At 40.5% G+C, this 22606-nt stretch overlaps 1 protein-coding gene across 4 annotated transcripts in view; it reads right to left on the bottom strand.

The window, feature by feature from the left end:
• Positions 1-22606, bottom strand: part of prrc2b (proline-rich coiled-coil 2B) — a 39384-nt gene that overhangs the window by 8031 nt on the left and 8747 nt on the right. For 3 of the 4 annotated variants that reach the window (XM_042715822.1, XM_042715827.1, XM_042715834.1), the window contains exons 3-24: positions 22198-22375; positions 20891-20993; positions 20730-20793; positions 20501-20644; positions 17922-18211; positions 17714-17841; positions 17473-17636; positions 17309-17396; positions 17065-17218; positions 9903-10230; positions 9597-9760; positions 9176-9377; positions 5965-8155; positions 5689-5867; positions 4115-4230; positions 3853-3994; positions 3692-3768; positions 3323-3604; positions 3128-3229; positions 1486-1678; positions 1286-1380; positions 9-133 (exon numbers count right to left, since the gene is read on the bottom strand). In XM_042715822.1, the coding sequence (XP_042571756.1) occupies positions 9-133; positions 1286-1380; positions 1486-1678; positions 3128-3229; positions 3323-3604; positions 3692-3768; positions 3853-3994; positions 4115-4230; positions 5689-5867; positions 5965-8155; positions 9176-9377; positions 9597-9760; positions 9903-10230; positions 17065-17218; positions 17309-17396; positions 17473-17636; positions 17714-17841; positions 17922-18211; positions 20501-20644; positions 20730-20793; positions 20891-20993; positions 22198-22375 (5509 nt within the window). The remainder of the gene's footprint in view (positions 1-8; positions 134-1285; positions 1381-1485; positions 1679-3127; positions 3230-3322; positions 3605-3691; positions 3769-3852; positions 3995-4114; positions 4231-5688; positions 5868-5964; positions 8156-9175; positions 9378-9596; positions 9761-9902; positions 10231-17064; positions 17219-17308; positions 17397-17472; positions 17637-17713; positions 17842-17921; positions 18212-20500; positions 20645-20729; positions 20794-20890; positions 20994-22197; positions 22376-22606) is intronic. The other variant, XM_042715842.1, reaches the window with a different exon arrangement.

The raw sequence follows: 22606 nt of genomic DNA, 5'->3' as shown, positions 1-22606 counted from the left end.
TGATTTACCTGAAAGGAGGGATGGAGCTGAACATCTCTTGAGACTGAGAGACAGGCAGAGCTCCTCGCAGACCCAGCTGAGCCTGAGCCTGTAGAGACGTGTGCAGAGAGATGGGGATCTGTTGAGGGCTGGCCTGAACACACACACAAAACAAACACAAACGGGTTATTTACAGGCACACACATCCAATGAATGAACCTATTAAAGCCTACTGTATAATTGATGCATTCATTTCTAAGGCCTCTAACATGATCAAACTTTGCTGTTAAACCTGTTGCACACAAGCTACTACATGCCTTCTTTCATCTGATTGATAGTTTAGACTTTTTAAAGTAAAAGGTCTTTTAGTCTGATTGTACAAACTTCCATCTTCAGCACGTGCATCACGTATCATTTGCTGTCAAATCTTTCCAGATTTTTATCAAGTAAACTTAACTTTGATATTGTTAGTAATATATCAAGATGAACACTTATTGGACTGAAGCAGCTTTACTATACTTAATTAACCAGACATCATTTTTTTTTTTTTTAAAAAGCAGTGAGTCTCATATAGGATCATCAGGCTTTTGAGGAACGTTTGTTTCCAGAACCTTTCCTTTCACTGTTCTTCAGCGGAGGAATGACCTTAGATGATCACAAATCTTTTGAGAAATGTTTATTTGTTCATCTCATCATTGTATTGCATTGGATTATTTGTTTTGATCATTCAGATAGCATCTTACTAAGATATAATGATCTCATTGATTTACATTAGAAGCATCAGAACACCATCTTACCTTTTGTCCATATAAAAACCAGCATACCTGCACCAAATTGTATTTTTTTGCTCAATTTAAGTCTGAGCTAACAGAGCAGTTTTTTCCTCCATATTCACACTATATCAGACATAAATGAGTCATAAAAGCCTGACGGATCAAATACGATACTCAAAAATTTTTAAGATTTTGTCTAAAGGTCTATTAAATACTTCTGTTTCAAAAAACATTCTTCTGACTATTATTTCCTATGCAGGGCTTTGTGATCATTGGATAAAGATTGCTGCTGGGGCAGATTTCTGTATACCTGTAAGTCATTCTTGAATTAATAAATTGCATTTTACTAGTGTACAAAAATTGGCCAATAAAACCAAAACATGTTTATAGGCCTGCTGTCACATCTTTAAAGATCCCTGATATTTGAAGCATGTGGAGCCGCTGCCCGCAAGATACTTTCATTCAAAACATCCACATTTCTCAGGCACAGGAATGATAAATCCGTGAATTGTTGAGTCACTGTAGACACGTACCTGCTGGTAGCTGGGCTGCTGAGTCAAAGGCGGCACAAGCCGCGGCTGACTAGAGAACACATGACCGTCTAGATAGAGAGGAGGGATGTGACTGCCTGTGACACACACACACACACACACACACACACATCACAAAAGGAATTAGAGCCATGCACAACCACTGCATGTGACACTGTATGAGAGAGCGATGAGATGCTGACCTTGCATGGAGACAGAAGGCGCGACAGATGCCACAGGCATGGGCGGCATGGACACTCCACCGAAGGAGCTGTAGCTGACGCCGCTGGAGGAGCCCACACTGCAGGCAGGCTGAGCGCCGGAGATCGCGCCCCCCGGGGAGCCCTGCTCCGGAAGAGCCTGAGAGTTCTCCCACGCTTTACGTGCCGACTCCATCTGAGACCACAGAGACACGCTGGTGAGGAGCACTGATGGACACCAGAGTTTGGAAACAACTGGTGCTTCCATTATCCAGGGTTCTACCGCATTCTTAACGTTACTTCACTCAAGTATTTGCATCCTTCTGAACAGATGCATGTTATAATACCAGATTAAGAAGTTTGTCAAGACAAATTTAAATGTCTTAAGAAAGCCTGACCAGAAAGACAGTTTTTAAAGCTTTACATTTGAAGTTGTACAAGGCTTAAGCAGACAGGCATTCACAAAAGTAATATGTATGTTCTAGCATGTAGATAACTGTTACTAACATGCTTTTAACAACTATCATGTAGTTGAAGGTTAACATTTGTTTTAGCCTGTTGCTAGCAAGTTGTTAGTTTTTAACATGTTCTGAAGTTTAGAAGAACATGTATTAGTTTTTCAAACATTTCTTACGAGTTGCTTGCATTTTTAAATAAAGCTAGTATGTTTTTTATATATTGCTAACCTGCTTTACCATGTTAACGTAATTTAACATGTTGCTAACATATTTTAACAGTGTTAGACACTGCTAACATTTGTACAATCTAGCATTATTCGCCACACTGTTGGCATGTTTTAACATTTAACATGCTTTCACATTTTAACATTTTGTTAGACATTGTTAACATTTTTTAAATGAAACCACAATGTTTTACCATACTGATAACATAATTCAATGTTAGCATGTTTTAACATTGTTATGCATTGCTAACATTTTTAAACATTAAAGTGCCTCCATTATGCAATTTCGAATATTGCCTTTCATGCAGTGTGTAATGGAGCGGTCTGTGAATGCAAATCTGCAAATAACAAGACCAATAACAAAGGACTGGGCCATCTGACCAATCAGAGCAGAGTAGGCTCACAGAAAGACTGAATCTTAGAACTGCTTCGTATGAATCGTTTATGAATCATTTAGAAATGCGGTGAAATTAAACATATGAGAAAACAATAGTGTTTTTGACCTTGCATGCATGTAAACCTGTTGTAGGGGACTCCCAAAACAATATTAGGAACCTTAAAAATGGTATAATGGGGCACTTTAACGTAGCATGTTTTAAAACATACATAGTGTTTTAGCATGCTGCTAACATGTTTTAACATTATATTAGATGTTGCTAACAATTTAATATGAAGCAAGAATGTTTTAACACTGCTAACACGTTTTAATAGTTTAACATGTTGCTAGCATGTTTTACTGAATTGTTAGCATGTTTCTAACATGTTAACACGTTACTAAGTGTCAGTTAACATGTTGGTAGCATGTCCTAAGCTAAACCTGGCAAGAGACAGACTATTTCAAGAAACAAGGAGAATCTAAAACTCTTAAGCTTCTCTTCAGAAATGTGCTGTTTCCAGTGTTAGTGGAGGAGAGTCACCAGCACTCAAAATCAAAACCTGAGATGATGTGGCGGTACGCATTACCTTGAGCGTGAGGTCCGCAGTAGGGAAGCTGATGGGGTTGAGGTTTATTCCGGGCTGCAGGTGGTCTCTGCGGAGCATCGGGATGGCTTGAGTCAGACCCGCCTGTGCACACACATTAACAACAGTATAAACACTCAATGCTTTTTTAGATAATGCTAACAATGTAAATGCTGGGCTGAGAGCTCATGTACACACATTCCCAGAGAGTGCGTCTTGCAGCTTGGTGACGGGGTTGGACACAGGCACTGGTGTGGAACCTGGAGGAAGGCTGAAGTCAGAATCCTTCGCGCTGACGCCAAACTCAATTGGCGGCACAGGGATAACGTTGTCCACGTGAATGTCCACTCCGTTGACGGGAGTGATGGGTCCCTCCAGACGCTCCATGCCTTCAGAGCCCTTGCGGTTCTTCAGCGAGCGCTCGTTGCCGATGGGACCGGGTTTGTGTTCTTTACTCTGCTCGGGTCCTGCATCTGAATCCTGAAAGACAGGACAGAGGGACTTTACTCTGAGGCTCAGCTCACTGAAAACAATGCCAAGAGTTTCTTAAAGAAGAATGACCTGTACCTCTGAATTGGGTTCACTTCCCGTGTAGGAAACCTGCTTTGTCCATGAATCACCACCTGACGACTGGACAGTCAGAGCTAGGAGGAAAAACAAAGTCATTTAGAAAAAGTCTCTTAATTATGTATCTTGACACACTTGTTATAAGCAATTATCTGTATAACCTGTGCTGTTCGTCTCCCAGATTTCTGTTCCCAAACTGCTGGCGGACAGCGTCTCCTCGGGCTGCTCGATGGACATACTGCCCTGCTTCTTGGCAAAACGAGGCGGCATTTTCGATGCAATTGCTCTGTTCTTTACCGAACCCTTAAAGTGCACAAACCAAATAACTACAATATCCACTCTAGATATAATTCATGTAGTTAAAAAACTTAAGCTGTTATTATCTTTTCGATTATCAGACCATGAGCCCAAGGGATTACTTACTGGAGGGCCCTGATCCTTCCTCCTGCGATCGTCATCCTGTGGGCGGCGCTGTTTTTTGGACAGAGCATCCTGGAAAACCTCTGGACTGGGTACAGAAGCTCCCGAGTCGCTCTCAACTGTAGGAAACACAAGGGACAACTCCTTCAGATCCATTACTGAAGAACACCACACGAGTCACACTTGAAAAACGAATGACATCTACCAGTAATTACTGGCACAGCACTGTTAAAACAGTTGAGTAATTCTTTACAGTACAGTCTCTTAATTTACTGTACCTTTATGGATATGAAGTAACAAGTCTGTTCACCACATTACAATACCCCTTTGTTGTGGTGTTAAAAATAGTTTCAAACTATTAACAGACTTGAGCGGTTTCTAAACAATGTGCTCTTGGAGGGCCAGTGTCAACCTAAGAGTCAACCTACTCAGACACACTTGCCTGGACGTTTCTAGTAATCTTAAGGACTAGGGATGCATGATTTTGGATTTTTGCAGATATGCCAATATTTTTCAACTAATTTTGGCCGATACCAATACCGATATATTTTGTTTTGTTTGGAAACAACACAAGTCTCCCTTGTTATTTTTTATATTGGTTAGTTTTTAACAAAAACGTATTTGTTAGAATTAAAATAAACAATAATGAAGGTTTTTTAACAGTACATTGAAGTTTTTAAATAACTATAAATAAACTATATATATCTCAATCGCTGCATTATTTCCCCAGAAAGATGCCATGTTAACCCTAACATTTTAAGATTTAACATTTGTAGATGGTCTAAAGCAAAAGAGTTGTAAAAATTCTGAAAATCTTTTAGAGCTTATGATTTGTTTAAAAAAATAAAACATTACACATTAATGAATAAATCAGTATATATAAAATTATTTAATTTACAAGTGTAATGTTTGTGATTTTTTTTTCATATATAATAAGCTACAGCTATTGACCTTTAAATCAAAACATACTCATTATTTATTTAATTAGAAACACAGTATAAATGTTATTTGTGTATGCTATTTTACTTTTAATTTAATTAGAAGTAGGCCAACAGTGTCACCTACAGATTAAAACTCCTTACCGAACGGGCGTTAGGACCTGGGAGAGGCTGCAAAATATTATCTATTGCAGGTCATATACAGACAAAACTTTGCTTCAAGAATAAGCCATACTGCGGATGTGATCTAATCACTAGCAAACCCTGAGCACATGCAAGTTAATGTATTCCTCTTATCGGCAAGACATATCGGCATAATTTTTCATATCAGGCCGATGCTGATATTCACATTTAATGCCATTATCGGCCGATTCCGATATCAGTCCGATAATATCATGCATCCCTATTAAGGACCTTGACTAACTGATTCAGATGCATTTATTCAGGGTTGGAATAATTCTCTGAAGGACTGTGGTCCTCCAGGAGCAGGACTGGACTCCTCTGCTGCAGACTATTATTGAACTTTTCTGGCTACATCACCTCAGGGTTGCATTAGTTTTATATGGTCTCAACAGTTTGAAGTCAAATTATTCAGCATTGGAGAGGCACTTCTATCACAAACAAAAACATCTGGCTTACTTGGGTATGTATTCAGGTCATATTGGGACAGTGGTTCTGTCATGTCCCCCTTCATGTTTCTGGGTTTCAAGTCTTTCTCTATGATCTTCCCTGTTGCTTCAGTAGTGCTGGTGTCGTCGTTCTGCTCTACACTGTACACAGACGCCGAGCTCAGGCCAGTAACCGATTCTTCTGGAAGTCTGCACAGAGCGAATTAAAGCACATTCATAGTATGAATTTCAGTGGTACTGGTTTTATTGTATAAATATGCTTAGCTAATGTTTTAAAGAAACATACCGTTTATTGTTGGAAGCAACACCGTTCTGCCAGCTCTCGTTTCTACCGAAGGAACCTGCACTTGCCTGCGAGTCTGTCTTGTTGTTTTCCATCACAGTGGTATCACTCTTCCGGTTCTGTCTGTCGACCACTGGCCGCTGACTAGAAAAGCTCCGCTTGGAGAGCTCTCTCTTTTCAGAGCCAGGTTCTCCGTGACCTGTATCTGCGAGTGCGTCACCATGCTGTCTCCGTTTCTCCCTCCAGTCACTGAAATCGCTGTTCTCAGAGCCGGTTTCCCAGTCCTCAACCTGACTCTGACCTGTGATTTCCTGTGACCGTCCTCCAGAGTAGTGGTTGGGCCAGTGCTCCTCTGCCCCCTTTGAACGAGCAGGCCACTGATTGGCAATGTCTCCGTTAATGTAGTCCTCACTATTCCACTGACCTCCTCCTTCACGCTCTTGACGCAGACGCCTGAAGCGTGGGGGTTTATCCTGGCGTGGAGGACGGCGCCTTCTCAGGGGCCGGTTGTCAGGATTATCATTATCAAGGTAGTAACCCCCATCTCTCTCCTCGACACCGTTCTCTGCAAAGGAGCCTGTTAATTTAGAGGGGTAATTCAGGGCCTCGCGTTCTGACAAACGTTTGGAATAGGAGTCCGCACCGAAGCTGTAGCCATTCTCATGCATGGAATTGCTTCCAAACTGGGTTCCTCTCCCTCTCCACGTTGAAATATCCCTTGAGCCAAACCCACGGTTGTATCCAGCATTAAGGCGAGGGGGCAATGACCTTCCAAAGACTCGAGCAGATTTCATCTTGTCCCTGGAATCACTATTGCCGATCTGATCATCGGTGTAGACCTTGTTTGATCTCCACGACTCCTTATCGGCCCTCTTGACCTCTCCAGACACAGGATATGAAGCCTCTCCATTCTCAGTTGCCTTCTGGCGTGGACGCTTGGGCTGCTCCTCGTATTCTGAGGCCTCGCTGTGAGTCTCGCTCACATTACGTCTACGAGGTTTGCCTCTTTGCAGATCTTCGCTCCTAAAATCTCGAGTACCACGTCCTCGTGCAGGCCTCTGTGCACCTGTGCTATTGTAGGCTCCTCTGTTGCTGTCGCTTCGTCCTCCACGACTGCCACCACGAGAATTGAACTCTCTAAAGCCCCGGCCACGTCCACGACCCGCTCCCCTGGCCCCAGCGAATGCCTGCTCCTCATCTATGAATATCCAGTTGTTGCGGCGCAATGCTGGTGGATCTCTGCTGTCAGAGCTGTCCACAGACTGACTCTTGGCACTATCCCAGCAGTTCTCTTTGTGGAAATTTTCAGGCAGGTTGCTCGTTTTCTCCACCCTGGGAGCTTCCATGTGTTTTTCCTCAGGAGAGGGAGCGGGTGGTGGCACGGAGTGCCTGTTAGACAGAAGAGGGGCATCTTTCTTCAGGTCATAGACGTTGGTGACCACTTCCTTCTCCAGCCTGTATGGGACAGGCTTCTCCTCGGGCTCAGTTTTGGGTTTCTCATTCTCTTTATCTTCCACCTTCAAAGGCTTCAGCACAGGTTTCTTGATGGGTCCTGTCCTCCTAAGGGTTCTGCTGCTGGACTCAGACGGCTGACTAATGCTACTGCTGCTGCTTGAACCTTGATCGGACCACTGCGCCTGACCACTGCCATCTTTCCTCAGACTAACCACATCTTTCCTCCAGAAATCAGAGTCGTAGCTCTTGTCCTTGTTGTCGAAGGCCTCATCATGTGTATCAGTACCTTCTTTCTGATGTCTACCAGAGGAGACGTCCCTGTGCTCACTTTCTCCAGGATGGGTCCTACTGAGTATCAATGGTTGATTGGTTCCCTCATAGGTAACTTCTCGCTGAGACCCCAGCGACACGTCTGAGCCTCTGCCTTGCCGGAAGCCTTGATGGGGCAGTTCCTCTGCTGGACTGTCTGCAGGGTCATGACCTCGGTCTTCATATGAGTCATGTCTGGAGCATGGCCGGTTACTCCTGTCATCCACCTGAGCCCTGTCACCATTCTCATGCTGTCTCTGGTAGGGTGGGGTGAAACTGCGTGCAGACGAGTAGCTGTCTTGGTTCCAGACTTGGTAAGGCTCAGTGGATGGCGCCCTCCTCTCCTGATGCATGCTGGGATGGCAGCCTTCATCAGAGGTGGAACCAGGGCTATTCAGGTGATCCTGCTGAATGACAGGTTTCACCAAACCTGAAAATGAAGAAGTTAAATATGAATATCACAATAAGTAGTTGCTAGGACGTTTCCCAGCAGGGTTTCCCAAATAGTGGCTTGTGAAGCCCCTACGGTTTCATGAGTTGACAGAAAGGCAATAACTATAAAGCAAAATTAGAAAAAATACATAGGGCTGTACAACAGACTGAAATAAAACTGAAATTTTGATTTGCAATCATCAAATCTCAAAAGGCTGCAACTTAGTTTGACATTGCATTTTTCAGAGTGAAGCACAACACTGTGTTCATTTACACACAAGCAGCTCGTGATCTTTTCAATGGTGGAATGGATCGATCAGTTTGGAGTAAAAGCTGCACCACACAAAATCTGCTTTGTGCATTTGGAAATGCATCATGTACTTTTACAATTTACAACATTTTTGTGGACAAGTTTTCAAAATTTAATAATTTATAACAAGGAGCATTTACAAAACTTTATATTACAACTAAATAAGTATATTATTAAAATAATAATACATCCATCTTCATTTTTTAATGAAAATAAAAAAATAATAAAAACAAGGAATCTTGAAATAATTGCCTGGATGTTTCAGCATAACCAATGTAAGACCTTTTATTATGAGATTAAATGCTTATATTGCAGTTCAAATCGCGATCACAATGACATGAAAAAATATTACAAAAGCCCAATATTGTTTTTTGATCAAACTGTGCGACCATGTACTATAAATCTATTCATTTTAAAATCAATGAAATATATTATATAAAATGTAAACAAATAAAATAATTAACCAACATCAGAGAACCATAAACATGCAAATGTGGTGTTAAGATAAAATATCAACTTCAGAAGTGTTCTGTCAAAGGGGTTCGACTGACAAAACAGTTTGGAAATGCCTAGCTTACTGGATTGAGTCAAGAGAGTTCACTCGTCACATTCTGCAGTTTAATCTTTTTATTAAAAGGTATCACTATGAATTAATAGCGATGCCTGATTTGGCAAACACAACTAAATATGGTGGATGTTGTAATTTACCAGATGAGTGAACACCAGGAGGGTAGAAATCCACTGGAGAACATCCCTGTGCCATGCGAGGATCCATGTAGGGAGGCATCATCATCCAGCGCGGGTCAAAGCCCAGGACATGAGGAGGGTAAAAGCCTCTCTGTGGGTGAGAAGAGCTGGACTGGGTGGGGTGACCCGACTGCTGCCAAGGAGCCATCTTATACACCTGCTCCTAAAAACCACAAAATTCAATCTCAATCTATAAAAGGAAAACATACAGTATATATAACAGCATAAAAAACATTGTAAAAAAAAAAAGCATGCAGTGGCCACAAAAACAGTAATTTCTAAGTATTAGAACTTCTGAAAAGACACACGCACCTCAAGATCTTCAGGGCGCTGTATTAATAACCATTTCCTCTTACTTACAGGATTAGGTGTAAAAGCTCACCTGCTGCTGGTGCTGCTTCTGGAAGCGGGGCGGCACAGGCTTCTGGTGCCGGCCGTAGTCTGGGAGGGGAGAGGTGGACTCAGGACCTTCATCATCATTGTGATAGTTACAACTTTCATCTTTGTAATCCTGACTGGACGACTCAGCTGGTGTATCCGACACTTCTATATATAATGAAATGTGGTGTTAAGAAAAGAGCAGCATCAAAATCCTGAGATGTCTTTGAACAACCCCCTTTAAATCCCCATTACAAGGGAAGCTAAATCTTAAATTTATAAACCAACTAGTATAAATGACCTAGTATACCTTTAGCGTTGTACTGCCAGTCCTCCAGGTGGTGCTTGGATGACCTCCGGCCCGGAGACTGTGTCAGCTCCTTGCTGTCTGCTTCTCTCAGCATTTCTCCAGAGCGTGCAGGTTTCTCAGTTTTGCCAAATTTTTCATCCAGTTTTTTGAGTTTTTCTGCACAGGCAGCCAGTCTCTCCTCCCGCGCTCTCCTCTCCTCCTCCTCACGCCGTCTGCGTGCTCTCTCCACAGCAGAGAGATCAGCCGAGACAAACTTCCCACGAGGAGGCGCCTGTCGCTGGGGCTCCTCTTGCTCCTCTGCGGACTCACTGTTTCCACTGTTCTTCTGCTGGTGTTGCAAATCACAAACAACAGAGAGAAGAAATCTCTTAGATGAGCCTGGACTGATGGTAGCACCTTAAAGGTGGTATTAAAAACATCAATTAAAAAAAGTGATTTAAACAATTTAGAGTGAACAAACTAAACTTTAAAATAACTGAGAAGCTTTTAAAATAATGTTGTCTTAATGTTAAATAAAATTAAATGACACGATATGCCAAAAGAAATATCAAACATGCTCAAAATTATGCTTTGTGCTAGCATGCATTAGGGGTGTTCTGATTGATCGGCTAGCAATTGCTATCAGCAGATAATCACTTTGGGAAGTTTGATCGGTGGTCTATATAAAGGCCGATCTCAAGCTGACGACGCGCCTGCTGTGAGAGGTTTGGCATGACATGCAGCGACACAGTCTCAATCTTTTTCCGGTGTGGGTAAAAATTATAATTCTGAAACGGTGAGGCACAATTAATAACTTAAAGTAATCTGAAAACTTTGTGTGAGACGTAATTTCACAAACAGCATATGTGAATTACTGCGCGCACTCTCTCATTCCCTCTCAAAATGCGCAAATGACTTCATATCACCACATCGCATGTGCACTATAAGCAAGCTTCATGCTGCACAGTTGACAGGAAATGTCACTTGTCACAAATGTCACAATCGAAGCAGTGTTGCACCGTCACTAAAGTTTATAAATCGAATTTCTTTTTAATACTTGCCCATGCTTAAACCATTCCACTCTACTAGAGACGGTGTGCTCATGCACACTCAAAGCACACATAACGCCAGGTTCACACATACTCTTGCTTATATTTACTGCGTTGAACATGAAAAATGTTGAATTTATGGCAAACAGTATCAGTAGCGGACTCCTGTGTGAAAGCACGATATGAGTCCGTGTTGCTGTTGTACCGCTTGCGTAGGCTACCGCACATGGACTGCATAAGCACTGCAAACGGAGTATGTGTGAACCTGGCATGAGGCCACTTCACATGCAGCTCACGAAATCAGGCTTGTGCTGTGTGTAAGCTACTGCCTCATTATAAAAACATAAATGCACTGCATGATCAAACATTTAGGTGAAATAATTATACACATGAAAAATGTCAAAAAAAAAAAACATGCCTCCCTCCACCCCTCAAATTAAAATATCCCCCCCACAAGAGTCACCAAAGAGGGGAATTATCCCCAATTTTCAAAAATGAAATTCAGTCAAAAAACAAAACTCTAGCAAAAATACAAACAATACCACAACAAAAAAAAAATCTACACAAAAAAAAGAAGGCTTCAACAAGAGCCGGCAGAAGCGTTATCGGCAGATACTACTTCCTGTGATTAACGATCGGTGATCGGCCCAAAAATTCCTGATCGGAGCACCCTTAAGGCCCCAGTATACTTCAAACAAAGTTTGTTTTCGTTTGGGGGCAAAAAGAAGTTCGAAAAGGCTGAGCGACGGTATACTGTTTCCAAACATTCCGACACCCCCGTGCTGCTGGAGGCGGGGTGTAGATTAATGTAAACATAACTCGCGACGCTCACGCTTATCCCCTAAACACAACAACGATGAAATGAAGTGTAGGCAATCTAGTTGTGAGACAGACACCATTGGTCAGAATATTATAGACAAAAGAATAATGATTAGCAGCAGTTCAGAGTCAAGTATCATGTTTGCAATTTAAAAGAACCATAATCAGTCCTTTATGGGAAGTGTGAATGTCTCATAGTCTGTAAAACTGTAGCATGATGTGAAAAAAAAAATATTGGAGTCAGTCTGTTACTTTATTTCATTTATTTTATTAAACTGGATACATTTTTTTTACACCTTTTTATATGTTATGTGGTGTCATGATTTACTTTTGATAAAGACAAGGGTTCATTATTGTATGTTCGTTTGGCATTTCATTTATTGCATACCCTTTAAATTCACTAATTGAAAGAAAAACAGCAGCAGCAGCAGTATAGTGTAATATTTATTTGAAACACATGTATTTGGTACTTGCTACCTCATCTCTTTACTCTTTTCTTTCATTCTTTTCATGGCTTTGGAAAACTTGTCTCGGATGTTTCTCTGCGTCGCTTTTTGCATAACTCCGGGTCGTCGACACATAGCTCATTGCAATTTCTTTCTAGGAATTAAATGCTTTCACTGAATCTTTAAAGTCTCTCTGCGAGTGATCGTACAGGTGCAGATATATCTGTGCCAGCTCAGCTATTCAACACTGTATTTATCTTGCTAGTGATAGGAGATGCTGTTCACTTGCCTGACCTCAGTTGAATGTGATACGAACCAGGGAAGAAAAAAAAAAAAAACAAAAAAAAAAAATTGCACTTCAAAGGAGGAGGACTTTCAGAACACACCCACCGACTGCGTAAACGCCACGGACCAATGATAACTCAAAGGTTTTTAGGAGCCAAACGAACTCCCCCAGAAAGTTTACTTTGGTCAGCTGCCTGATTTTGTTCAAAATTACATCATATTAGGGCTGGGGCGATATATCGATATAAAAAAAATATATATCGATATATTTTTTTAGACGCGATATGGAATTAGACCATATCGCATATATCGATATAGTTCAAATTTGCGCTGCTCCCCGCGCCACCTCCCCTCCTCTTCGTGGAGGTGTTCAGGCACAGAGCCACTGAGCCACTCTTCAACAAACATGGAGGAAGCAACTACGTCTGCGGAGCGCGCGGAGGAATTGGTTAGTAAAAGAAAAAGCAGTGGCTCAGTAATTTGGAGATGGTTCGGATTCAAAGTATCAGATGAGCAACAACATCACGTTATTTGTAGGGAGTGCAATAAACAAGTTACAGCCAGGGGTGGAAGCACTACAAATCTTTTTCACCACCCTAAAACAGTGGCACAAACTGCAGTACGAAGAGTCTTTGAAACTGCGCGCTGCAGAAGCCACAGCCGCAAGCCATCGACAACCCGAAAAAGCTCCAGCCCCGAAACAAAGCTCACTGCAAACTTCATTTTCCCGCAATGTGCCTTATGAAAAGAAAAGTGTCAAGTGGTGTACTATAACTAAAGCGGTGTCCTATCACATTGCTAAAGATATGGTCCCCGTTGCAACTGTGGAACAAGTCGGATTCCAAAAGCTACTGAAAACTATGGACCCGAGATATGAGCTTCCCAGTCGCAACTACTTTGCACGAGAAGCACTGCTACAAATGTACACTGAAATCAGACAGAGCCTTGCTGACCGGCTCGCTAACGTGACCCATTTTGCGTTGACCAGCGATATGTGGTCGAGCAGGACGTGTGAGCCTTACATGAGCGTGACAGTTCACTTCATTCAAGACTGGGAGATGAAAACAGCGTGTCTGCAAACAAGTTATTTCCCCCAGGATCACACCGGTGAGCACATAGCTGAGGCCCTGCAGGACGCAATTGCAAGCTGGAAACTCCAAGAAAAGTATCTGGTTGCTATAACAACCGACAACGGGAGCAACATCGTCAAAGCGGTTGAGCTGAACGAGTGGCTGAGGATGCAGTGCTTCGGTCACAGACTGCACTTGGCTATTGGTGAGTGCAGTGTTGTAAGGAGTATTCAGATATTTTTTGACTTTAATCAAAAACATATTAAAATGTTAGTTTTTCCTTATTTTCCTTTGTGTGTCTGTCTGCAACTTTGTGTTTTATGCTGCTGTCTTGGCCAGGTGTCCGTTGAAATGCAGTATGTATTGTTAAATATAGGTTAAATAGATTAATAAAACACAAAACTTAAAGTGCTAAATGTAAAATCATTTACAATACAGAATGGTAGATTTCAGAACCATATTTATTAGGTTTCCGTTATTGGATAAGAATTAGTGATGCATTGATGTATTTACCACTTTAATGTTACAGCTGGTAAAGGTGAGGTAATTATGACTTTAAAAATGCTGGTTAGCCTGTTGTTATCATCAAGGTAACATATATTTAGCTATTATGATAGACTATAGTTTTTTCTCTGGATTGAAAATAGCAAAACTGCAAAGTAACTAGAAACTAATGTTGACACATATGCCTAAACATTGTGGAGTTTTTAGTGGAGTAGAAATATGAAGTAGCATTAAAAAATAGCATAAATATTAAATACTAAGAACAACAACAAGAACGGAACACGAGTAAATGTACATACAGTATAGTCATCATTTATAAATTATACAAAAATAATAATACATAAAAATCACTTACATGATTAAAATTCAGAAAAAAAATTAATATAATATTTGATATTTATGATTAGTACTGGTGTTGATTAAAAAAATAAACTATGAAACGAGAAAATAATATTAATGTAGAATATTTCTAAAGCTTGATTTTGGATTAGTTGTATGAATGTGTTAAAGTGAAACCAGAGTCAAATTTCTCGCATAAGCACATTTGTTTAATAGTTTTTTTATGATTCTGACAGGACATGGCATGAATGACAAGCGTGTCACCCGGGCCATTTCTTTGTGCAAAAGAATTGTAAGCTGTTTTTCGTACAGCTGGAAGAAAAGGAGACATCTTGCTGAAGTCCAGATTCAGCTGGGTCTGCCAAGTCACCAACTCATAACCGAGTCTGCCACACGCTGGGGATCCAGGCAGCAGATGATAGAGAGAGTCCTGGAGCAGGAAAGAGCACTGGCCAAAGTCCTGTCTAATGACAAAAAGACCAGGCACCTTGTCCCTACCTGGCAGGACTTAGAGGTCCTAGAAGCAGTCCAAAAGGTCCTGAAACCTCTCCAGGACTTTACTGATGCTTTATCAGGTGAGGAGTACGTCACTCTATCATATGTGAAACCTGTGCTGCACCTTTTTAATGAAAGTCTCCTGGCATGTGAAGAGGGTGATAGCGAGCTTTGTAAATCGATCAAGACCAGCATTGTTGAGTACCTCAACAGCAAATATTCTGCCCCAGCCACTACTGACCTTTTGGAGATGGCTTCATTTGTGGATCCTCTGTTCAGGGCCACCTACATCCCAAGTGAAAAAGTCGATGCATTGAAGCACAGAGCTGTCTTGGAGGTGGAGACGCTACTGGCTGATCAGAGCAGCTGTCAACCGCCTTGCCTATGTGTGCCCACTGTGCATGAGCCTGCAGATGGAGAAGCAGCAGTAGCACCAAAAGCTAAGAGACTGGCAAGCTTCTTCAAGAAGCACACAGCCACCTCCACTGCACCAACCAAGAGGGAGGCTATTGAAAATGAACTGTCAAGTTACTTGCAGTCCGCAAGTGTGGAGAGTGACACTGAACCTCTCAAGTGGTGGAAGGATCATGAAGTTTTCTTTCCATCTCTGAGCCACCTGGCAAAAGTATCTCTTGGTACCAGCTACCAGTTCACCCTCCGAAAGGGTTTTCAGCTGTAGTGGCAATATCGTGACCTGCCACAGAGCATCTCTGAAGCCGGATTCTGTTGACAGGCTGGTGTTTCTCGCACAAAATCTTTAAACGAAGGAGGACACGCTTGTCTGTCTTCTAATGTCTACCTCAAGACAGCATTACTGTTTATCAAAGTAAAAAAAGAGGGGGAAAATGTTTATTGAGTTGATAATCTGTTTCTTGTGCAACTGGTTGAGACTGTTCAGATAAGAAATTGAGTTAACAAAAAGGAAAAGGTAATCTCAAGCTGATGTTTAAAAAAATGATCTTAAACTGAGCACTTTATTTTGTTCTTTCTTTATATGTAAATGCTGCCCTTAAGTTACTAGGGTTTGTCATATTCTTTTGTAATGTTCGTTATTTGCATCTGTGGATTTGTTAGAAAGGAGAATAAAATCTGTTATTGGATTTTAATAAGCCATTTATAGTTGTAAAACTAAAAATTTTTTGATATTGTACTTTTCTCATATAAATATATTTATTTCGGAAAAAGATTTTATTTTATAGGCTATTTTTAAGATTTTTATTTTATTTAAATGTGCACCTTATGGAGCTTTGATTTCAAAAAAGGTACTCCTGTCCTATTGTTATACAGTATTTTTTTTTTACATTTTATTGTTATTTGAACAGCTGAGCATTTAATTATGAACCAGGTGAAGAAACCTGTTTACTATTTATTCATTTGATTTTGCAACTGTTCACTGAAATGGCCGGTTTCAATAAAACTACTTGTGACGTCATATTTGGCTTTGACTTTGACTGAACATATGCTCTCACTTTGCGGAAAAAATATCGGGATATATATCGTATATCGATATTCAGCCTAAATATATCGGGATATGACTTTTTGTCCATATCGCCCAGCCCTACTTCATTTCGGCCTGATTTTGTTCAAAATTACATCATATCAGTTCATTCTTCAATTTTGTTTGAAGTATATCGGGGCATTTAGCATCCAAAATATACAACATGATATCAAACAAAAAAAAACGAAATACAGTATAGACATAAAAATTCTTAAATACAGCAGCAAGAAGTTCAATTGTGAAGGACAGAAAGAAATCATAAACTTCATAAAAAAAACTAATTTTATTAACTAAAAATGATAGGTAATTAATTAAAATTAAAAGTTAAATGGAAAAAAATATATATAATAAAATAAATAATTTCAGCTAGTTGCCAAAGCAATATCTCATTTTAATTAATTTTAACTTGATGTACTAAAATAACTAAAACTTAAATTAATAGAAATTATACAGACAAACTAAAACAAAAGTTTAAAATGACAGACACAAAATTACTAAAATTAAAATGAAAACAAAGTAAATAATAAAAAAAAAATTTAAAAGACCTAACAACAAATAAAAACAAATCTACACACCTCATATACATGGTTTGTATGCAATACTACACTTGGTCTTAATTGATGTAGACATTGTTAATAACCAAAAGAACAAAGAATGCAGAAGGCCGTTGACTGTTACCTGAGATTCAGTAGAGGAGAATTGTCCATTGGGCTTCCTGGAGGTTATGAGCTCTGGCTGGCGTGAGTATGACACCTCCTCAGCATCCTGTGGGAACGGGCCGTCACCAGAGCTCTGAGATGAATGCTGGTCCTGATGGTTATCCCAGTCATCCCTGCAAGACACAAGCACCAGAACGTGCTTCAATCTCAACACAAGCCACTTTCACAGCAAACGCACTGCATTAAAACAAAGAAAAGCTCACCAGATTTTGTTCTTCTCACAGGGGGTACGATCTTCCTCATCGTCACTGAATTTGAGCTTCTCGCTATAATCCACTTCCTCATGGAGACCTGAAGAACGACAGTGGTCACAATGAGCATTGGCGAAAATGCCCATCTGCTGTTCATAAAGAAAGCGAGCGCTCACCTGCCCAGCCGTCTTCACAGTCATTGTCCAGTTCATCAAGGTCCTTCAGGTCCTCAGGGTTGATTATGGCAGGACGGGGAGCTCGATCTCCTGGGCGGCGGATCGGCCGAGCGGAGGGGCGTGGGGGGACACGGGAGAAACGGGTCTCTTTTCTAACATCACCACTGCAAAATAAAAAACATTTATAGAAGAGGACAGCGAGCGTTCCTCACTGTACAAGAGTGATTAGAACAACACCTACTTGATGGGCTCTGGCGCAGGGAATGCTGGTCTGAAAATCAACCTGCATTCAAAGCGCACAGGAGCAACCACAGTGGTTGGGCCGTGATCTGAGGAGCCCGGGGCATCACGAGGCTCTTTTGGGCACATCTGACAAACAAAGAGCCAGTAAGAACTTTTCAAAGAAACCACAACACACTGGATAAGTGACATGATGGCCAGAGACTCACGAACGCAGGCAGCATGTCATGGTAGGTGGTGGTGGTGTGGTGCTGGTACTGGAGGGCTGATGGGGCGGCTCTGCGCTGCACAGGTGGAGCAGGCCGTGGCGGTGGCTCCTTCACATCAGTGGACTGAGCAGCAGCAGTGGAGGAGGATGAGGATGAGGAGGGGGGAGGAAGAGGAGGGGTGGGCTCAGCTGGGCCGCTGCTCTTGGTGTCCGTGTCTGTGCAGGGCGGAGTGGCAGACAGCACTGGGGGTTGCAGGTTCCTCCCACCGCCCTCCCTCCAGCTTGACACATCTGACAACGACACACATCATCAACACATCACACTGAGACACAGCGATGTAACGGTTCACTCAACTCACGATGCGATTCACAATTCTGATTTCACGGTACAATTTTCTCTTTTTTTTTTTTTACAAATTGAGATTTAAGACAAATAAAACTACAAATCAAAGAAATAAATATACAAATACAAAAAATTACAAATATTTATATCTGTATGTATAAAATACAAATATAAATAATACAAATACCAATTTAAAATGAGAGGCTACCACTGTATTTTAATCACAATCCAAACAGAGATGCTGCATACATGCAGCATGAGCACTTTTTAATCTAATTAGATTGCATCATTTTGAAATTTGAAGCAAAAAACAGAATGGTCTGACTTTAGTTTTGCGAAACTATACTACATAAAACATCTGCACAAAAAACAGCAAATGGCCTGAATGAAAACGCAAGTTCACTCTCTTCCAGCAGGTGCAGGGCTCGCAAAATCCCGGGGCTACTGTCTTTTCCTGTCGGGCTACCAAAATGTATCACCACTCTGCTCGACGGCTTTCTTAAATGCAGATCTCCTGCAGGTATGAAACTTAAGGCAATACAAGTTTTAAATCCGTTAAATGGTATAATAAATGTCTTAATTATAATTTCAGGAGGTCTTACAGTTGGAGATGGAAAGACAAGTCGGGATACGGCTGGATTAAACTTCAAAGGCAATGATGTCACTGAATAAATATGAGCTCTGTTTTTTAATTTGAATGTAGCTGAAGAGTGATTCAGAATCGTGTTGTTGGCATTTTCGTTTAATTTGACCTATAATTCCTGATAAAGCAGGGTTTATGAGCGTGGAGCTGCTTTGTGTACAGCCGTTACCGAATATTTCAGCACTCCCAAAGCAGCACCTCGTGGCAGAGAATGAATTTGCATTTCCAACAAGCTTTTCTGACTGTTTATGGTCAGATCAATGCAAATATCAACTCATGTTTTTATGCAGCAAACACAGAGTTGTACATGAGAAAGTTAATGTGCCATGTCACTTACACAGCTCTTAAAATGGGTAATAAATTGCCTTAAATGTATTTTTAAAAATTCTGCAGATACCCTGTAAATACTGAAATGAAATTCCTTCCTTCATATTTGTTGATATTTGTGTACTGAAAATATTTTTGATTGACATTTAAACTCCTATCTGATTTTCTATATTTAAAAAACAAAAAATATATATATTTTTTTAATTTGGGCTAGTTAAATTTTCCGGCTACCAAAACCTGAAAAGTACCTGCCTGAAGGGCTACCAGGGATTTTGGAATTTTGTGAGCCCTGAGTGTTGCGCTTATGAACGCTGCTTTAATATCAAAGACTATAGAATACCCCAGACGTGTCACTCGTAAAGTTTTGAATGGGAAAAAAAGAGCAACGCTAAATATAGCCGCTCTATCAAACAAAGTCCCGCCTTCGGAGTAAAAGAGCAAATCCATGGTGTCTACAGATAATGAACAAGTTAAATTTAAGACTTTTAAGAAATTTTGTAAAAAAAAAAAAAATTATTTGGCACCTGAAATTTTTCTTATAGGAGGCAATGGCTCCTTACTCAATTTTTTTGATTGAAGCTAGGGGTGGGCGATATGAGCTAAAATTCATATCACAGTATTTTACACTGTCCAGGCAATATCGATATTATATTGCGATTTTCAATCGACACGCGGTGCATCATTACATACCTACTAAGACATCAACAAACGGGTCATTTACATCAGGGGTATTACAGCTAACTAACAACATAAAAAAAAAAAAAAACACTTACTTAAAAAATATATATATATATATTGTAAAAACTAATTAAAATTCTCAATGATACCATTATTATTCTAGTGTTGAGCCCTGACTAACAATAGCTGAACACCAGCACGTTGTACTGTATGTGTGCAATAAAAAAAAATTACAAACTGAAATTGCAAACACACTTTTATACATAATTACAGAATTAGAAAAAACACAAATAAAACTACTAAACTAATCACAACAACAAAAAAAACATAAAAAACCACACCAAAATTGAAAGAATAAAGGCTATCCGAAAACGTTGTCTAATCAATGCTATATCTTCTTACATGACACAAACACGCAGAGACAAATCATAGAAGCCTGACATATCCCATCATCAAACCTGACAGTGCTGAATATAAATAATTGTTGCTGGCTTGTGCACAGTGAGTTATGTTCAGACAGGAATACAGTTTTGGTTCTTTTCTACTGAAGAATGAAAGCGAAATGTTTTATAGTGCATATAGGACTCACTCTGTGGGCGGAGGCTTGGTCCGGGCCCATACGACGGATCGAAGACGCTTCTTTCCTTGCCAGCCTTGTCCTGTTCGCCTGCTGCTTTCAGCGTCGGAAATTCCTCGTGAGAGAAGGGCTGCAGTCGGCTTGAGACCTTTAAACCTGGACAACAAAGCCAAACAAATGTAAAACACGACATCACAACTAACACATCTGATCGTGTTGATTAGAACAAACTGATGATTACCATCTTGATCTACTGCCTTTCCATTGAGCTGTGCCCATTGCTTTGGTCCACCTGTATTTGTGCTCTAGAGGGACATAAACACACTCATCATGATACACTCATCATCCCAACATCAATATAGGGTGAGGACTATGAAGAAATGATGAATGTGCCATCTGTACCTCCTGGCTGGTTACTGGCATGGGCTTCTGAAGATTGGAGACAGATTTCTGTAAAGCCAGCGGTGGCTGCGACTCCGGCAGCTGTGCTGATGGTGCAACGGAACTACAGGAAACAACAGAAACTCATCAGACAGTGATGGCAGCTAGCATCCAGAAATAGAGCTGGGTATTTTGAGAACAAAGTAAATTTGAGTATATATTTAAATAACCAGCAAATTTCACAGGACTTCATACATCACTCAGTTTCAGCACGTGGATTAAGCACACCATCGCTCTCTAAGAAAACATTCACCTCACTGCAAATCTAAGGTTTTGAGTATGATGACCTTCATCATGCAGCACTGATGACAACACATACTGAAGATTCATGAAGTTCTAATATAGACTTTTTATTTATTTATACCTGTGAAATGTAAATAATGCACTGAGGAAAACAATATACCAAACACATTAAACAGTGCAAGAAGCATCTCTGCACATGAGTCTGTCGGAGCATCTTTAAACTAGACATGCTAACTATAAGTTATTTTAAAGCCCTTAATATAAAGCGTGTCTCATGTTAAAGATAAACTGGATTATGTACTTTCCCCGCAGCAGCTGACTTTGTGTCCTCTGCTACTATTCAGATACGCTCGTATCAAACTACTGTATAAATTGATATAGGAAGTATTGCCTCATACCGTATCACTTATAAAAAAAAAAACACAAAAAACTTCCAAACCCTATATACCTACAATACCTAACAACTACCTTACTATCTATTTAAGCAGTGATTTTTAAGTATTTGGTATTTTATGAAGTAGAAAATGTGCTGAATGTTTCATTTCATCCAAGTGAACTTTGCAAAGCAATTAGACTGAATTTACACTTGTTTTAAACGTGGAGCCAGGCGCGAGTGTAAACAGCTCTTCCGTGAGATGCGGCAGAGAGGAGCGAGTTTGAGAAGCAATCAGAGACACACACTCTGTGTGCACACTCCTCAAAATTGATAATAGAGAACACACAATAAAAATCATCAAAAAAATAACAAAAGAATGCGACAAACAGTTCGAAAGCTGAATGGAGGATGACAGAAGAGTTTTGTGGACTTGTATTTAACGACTTAAAAATTCATCTGTACGTCACATTAAACTATGGAACGGCTTCAGAACACTTGGAATATGGTGCACGAATAAAGCTACAGATGCACCTGCTGTACAAACACACAAAACACTCTACAGCTCAGGATCTGTCCTTCAATTCACTTCACACACACAGATGTTATAATGAGTGTGATGGACAGCAGTGCTGATGGCAATGGCTCTGACCTCTTTGGATCGGGTTGATCCTGCTTGTTTGCCCATCCTGTACCGTCTTTGGGCACGATAATCACGTTGGGATCGTTTCCTTTACTCTCAGACTTCAGACTCGGCAGGTGAGCGGGAGGGGGCATGCGCCGGGCAGCGGCCACTTTGCCAAGACTCTGTAAGCCATGTCGTGCAACAACTGCAGGATATAGAGAAAGAAAGGGTGTTAAAACAGTGACATATAAAGGGAAAAATATCAGAAACTTTACCCATACTGGCACATTCGTTTTTTAGTTTTAATTTTTTTGGATTTCATTTGAATGGTTTAAAGTAAAAAAAAAAAAAATCAAAAGAATTAATCAACCGGACTTAAAACTTTAACAATTTAATTATGTATTATTTTAAACAATAACAGTGCCCTATATAAATT

The sequence above is a fragment of the Cyprinus carpio genome, chromosome A3, assembly GCF_018340385.1.
Source record: "Cyprinus carpio isolate SPL01 chromosome A3, ASM1834038v1, whole genome shotgun sequence".
In the NCBI taxonomy this organism is placed as follows: domain Eukaryota; kingdom Metazoa; phylum Chordata; class Actinopteri; order Cypriniformes; family Cyprinidae; genus Cyprinus; species Cyprinus carpio.
Note: the sequence above shows the minus strand (reverse complement) of the source record. Positions and strands in the feature narration are given on the sequence as shown.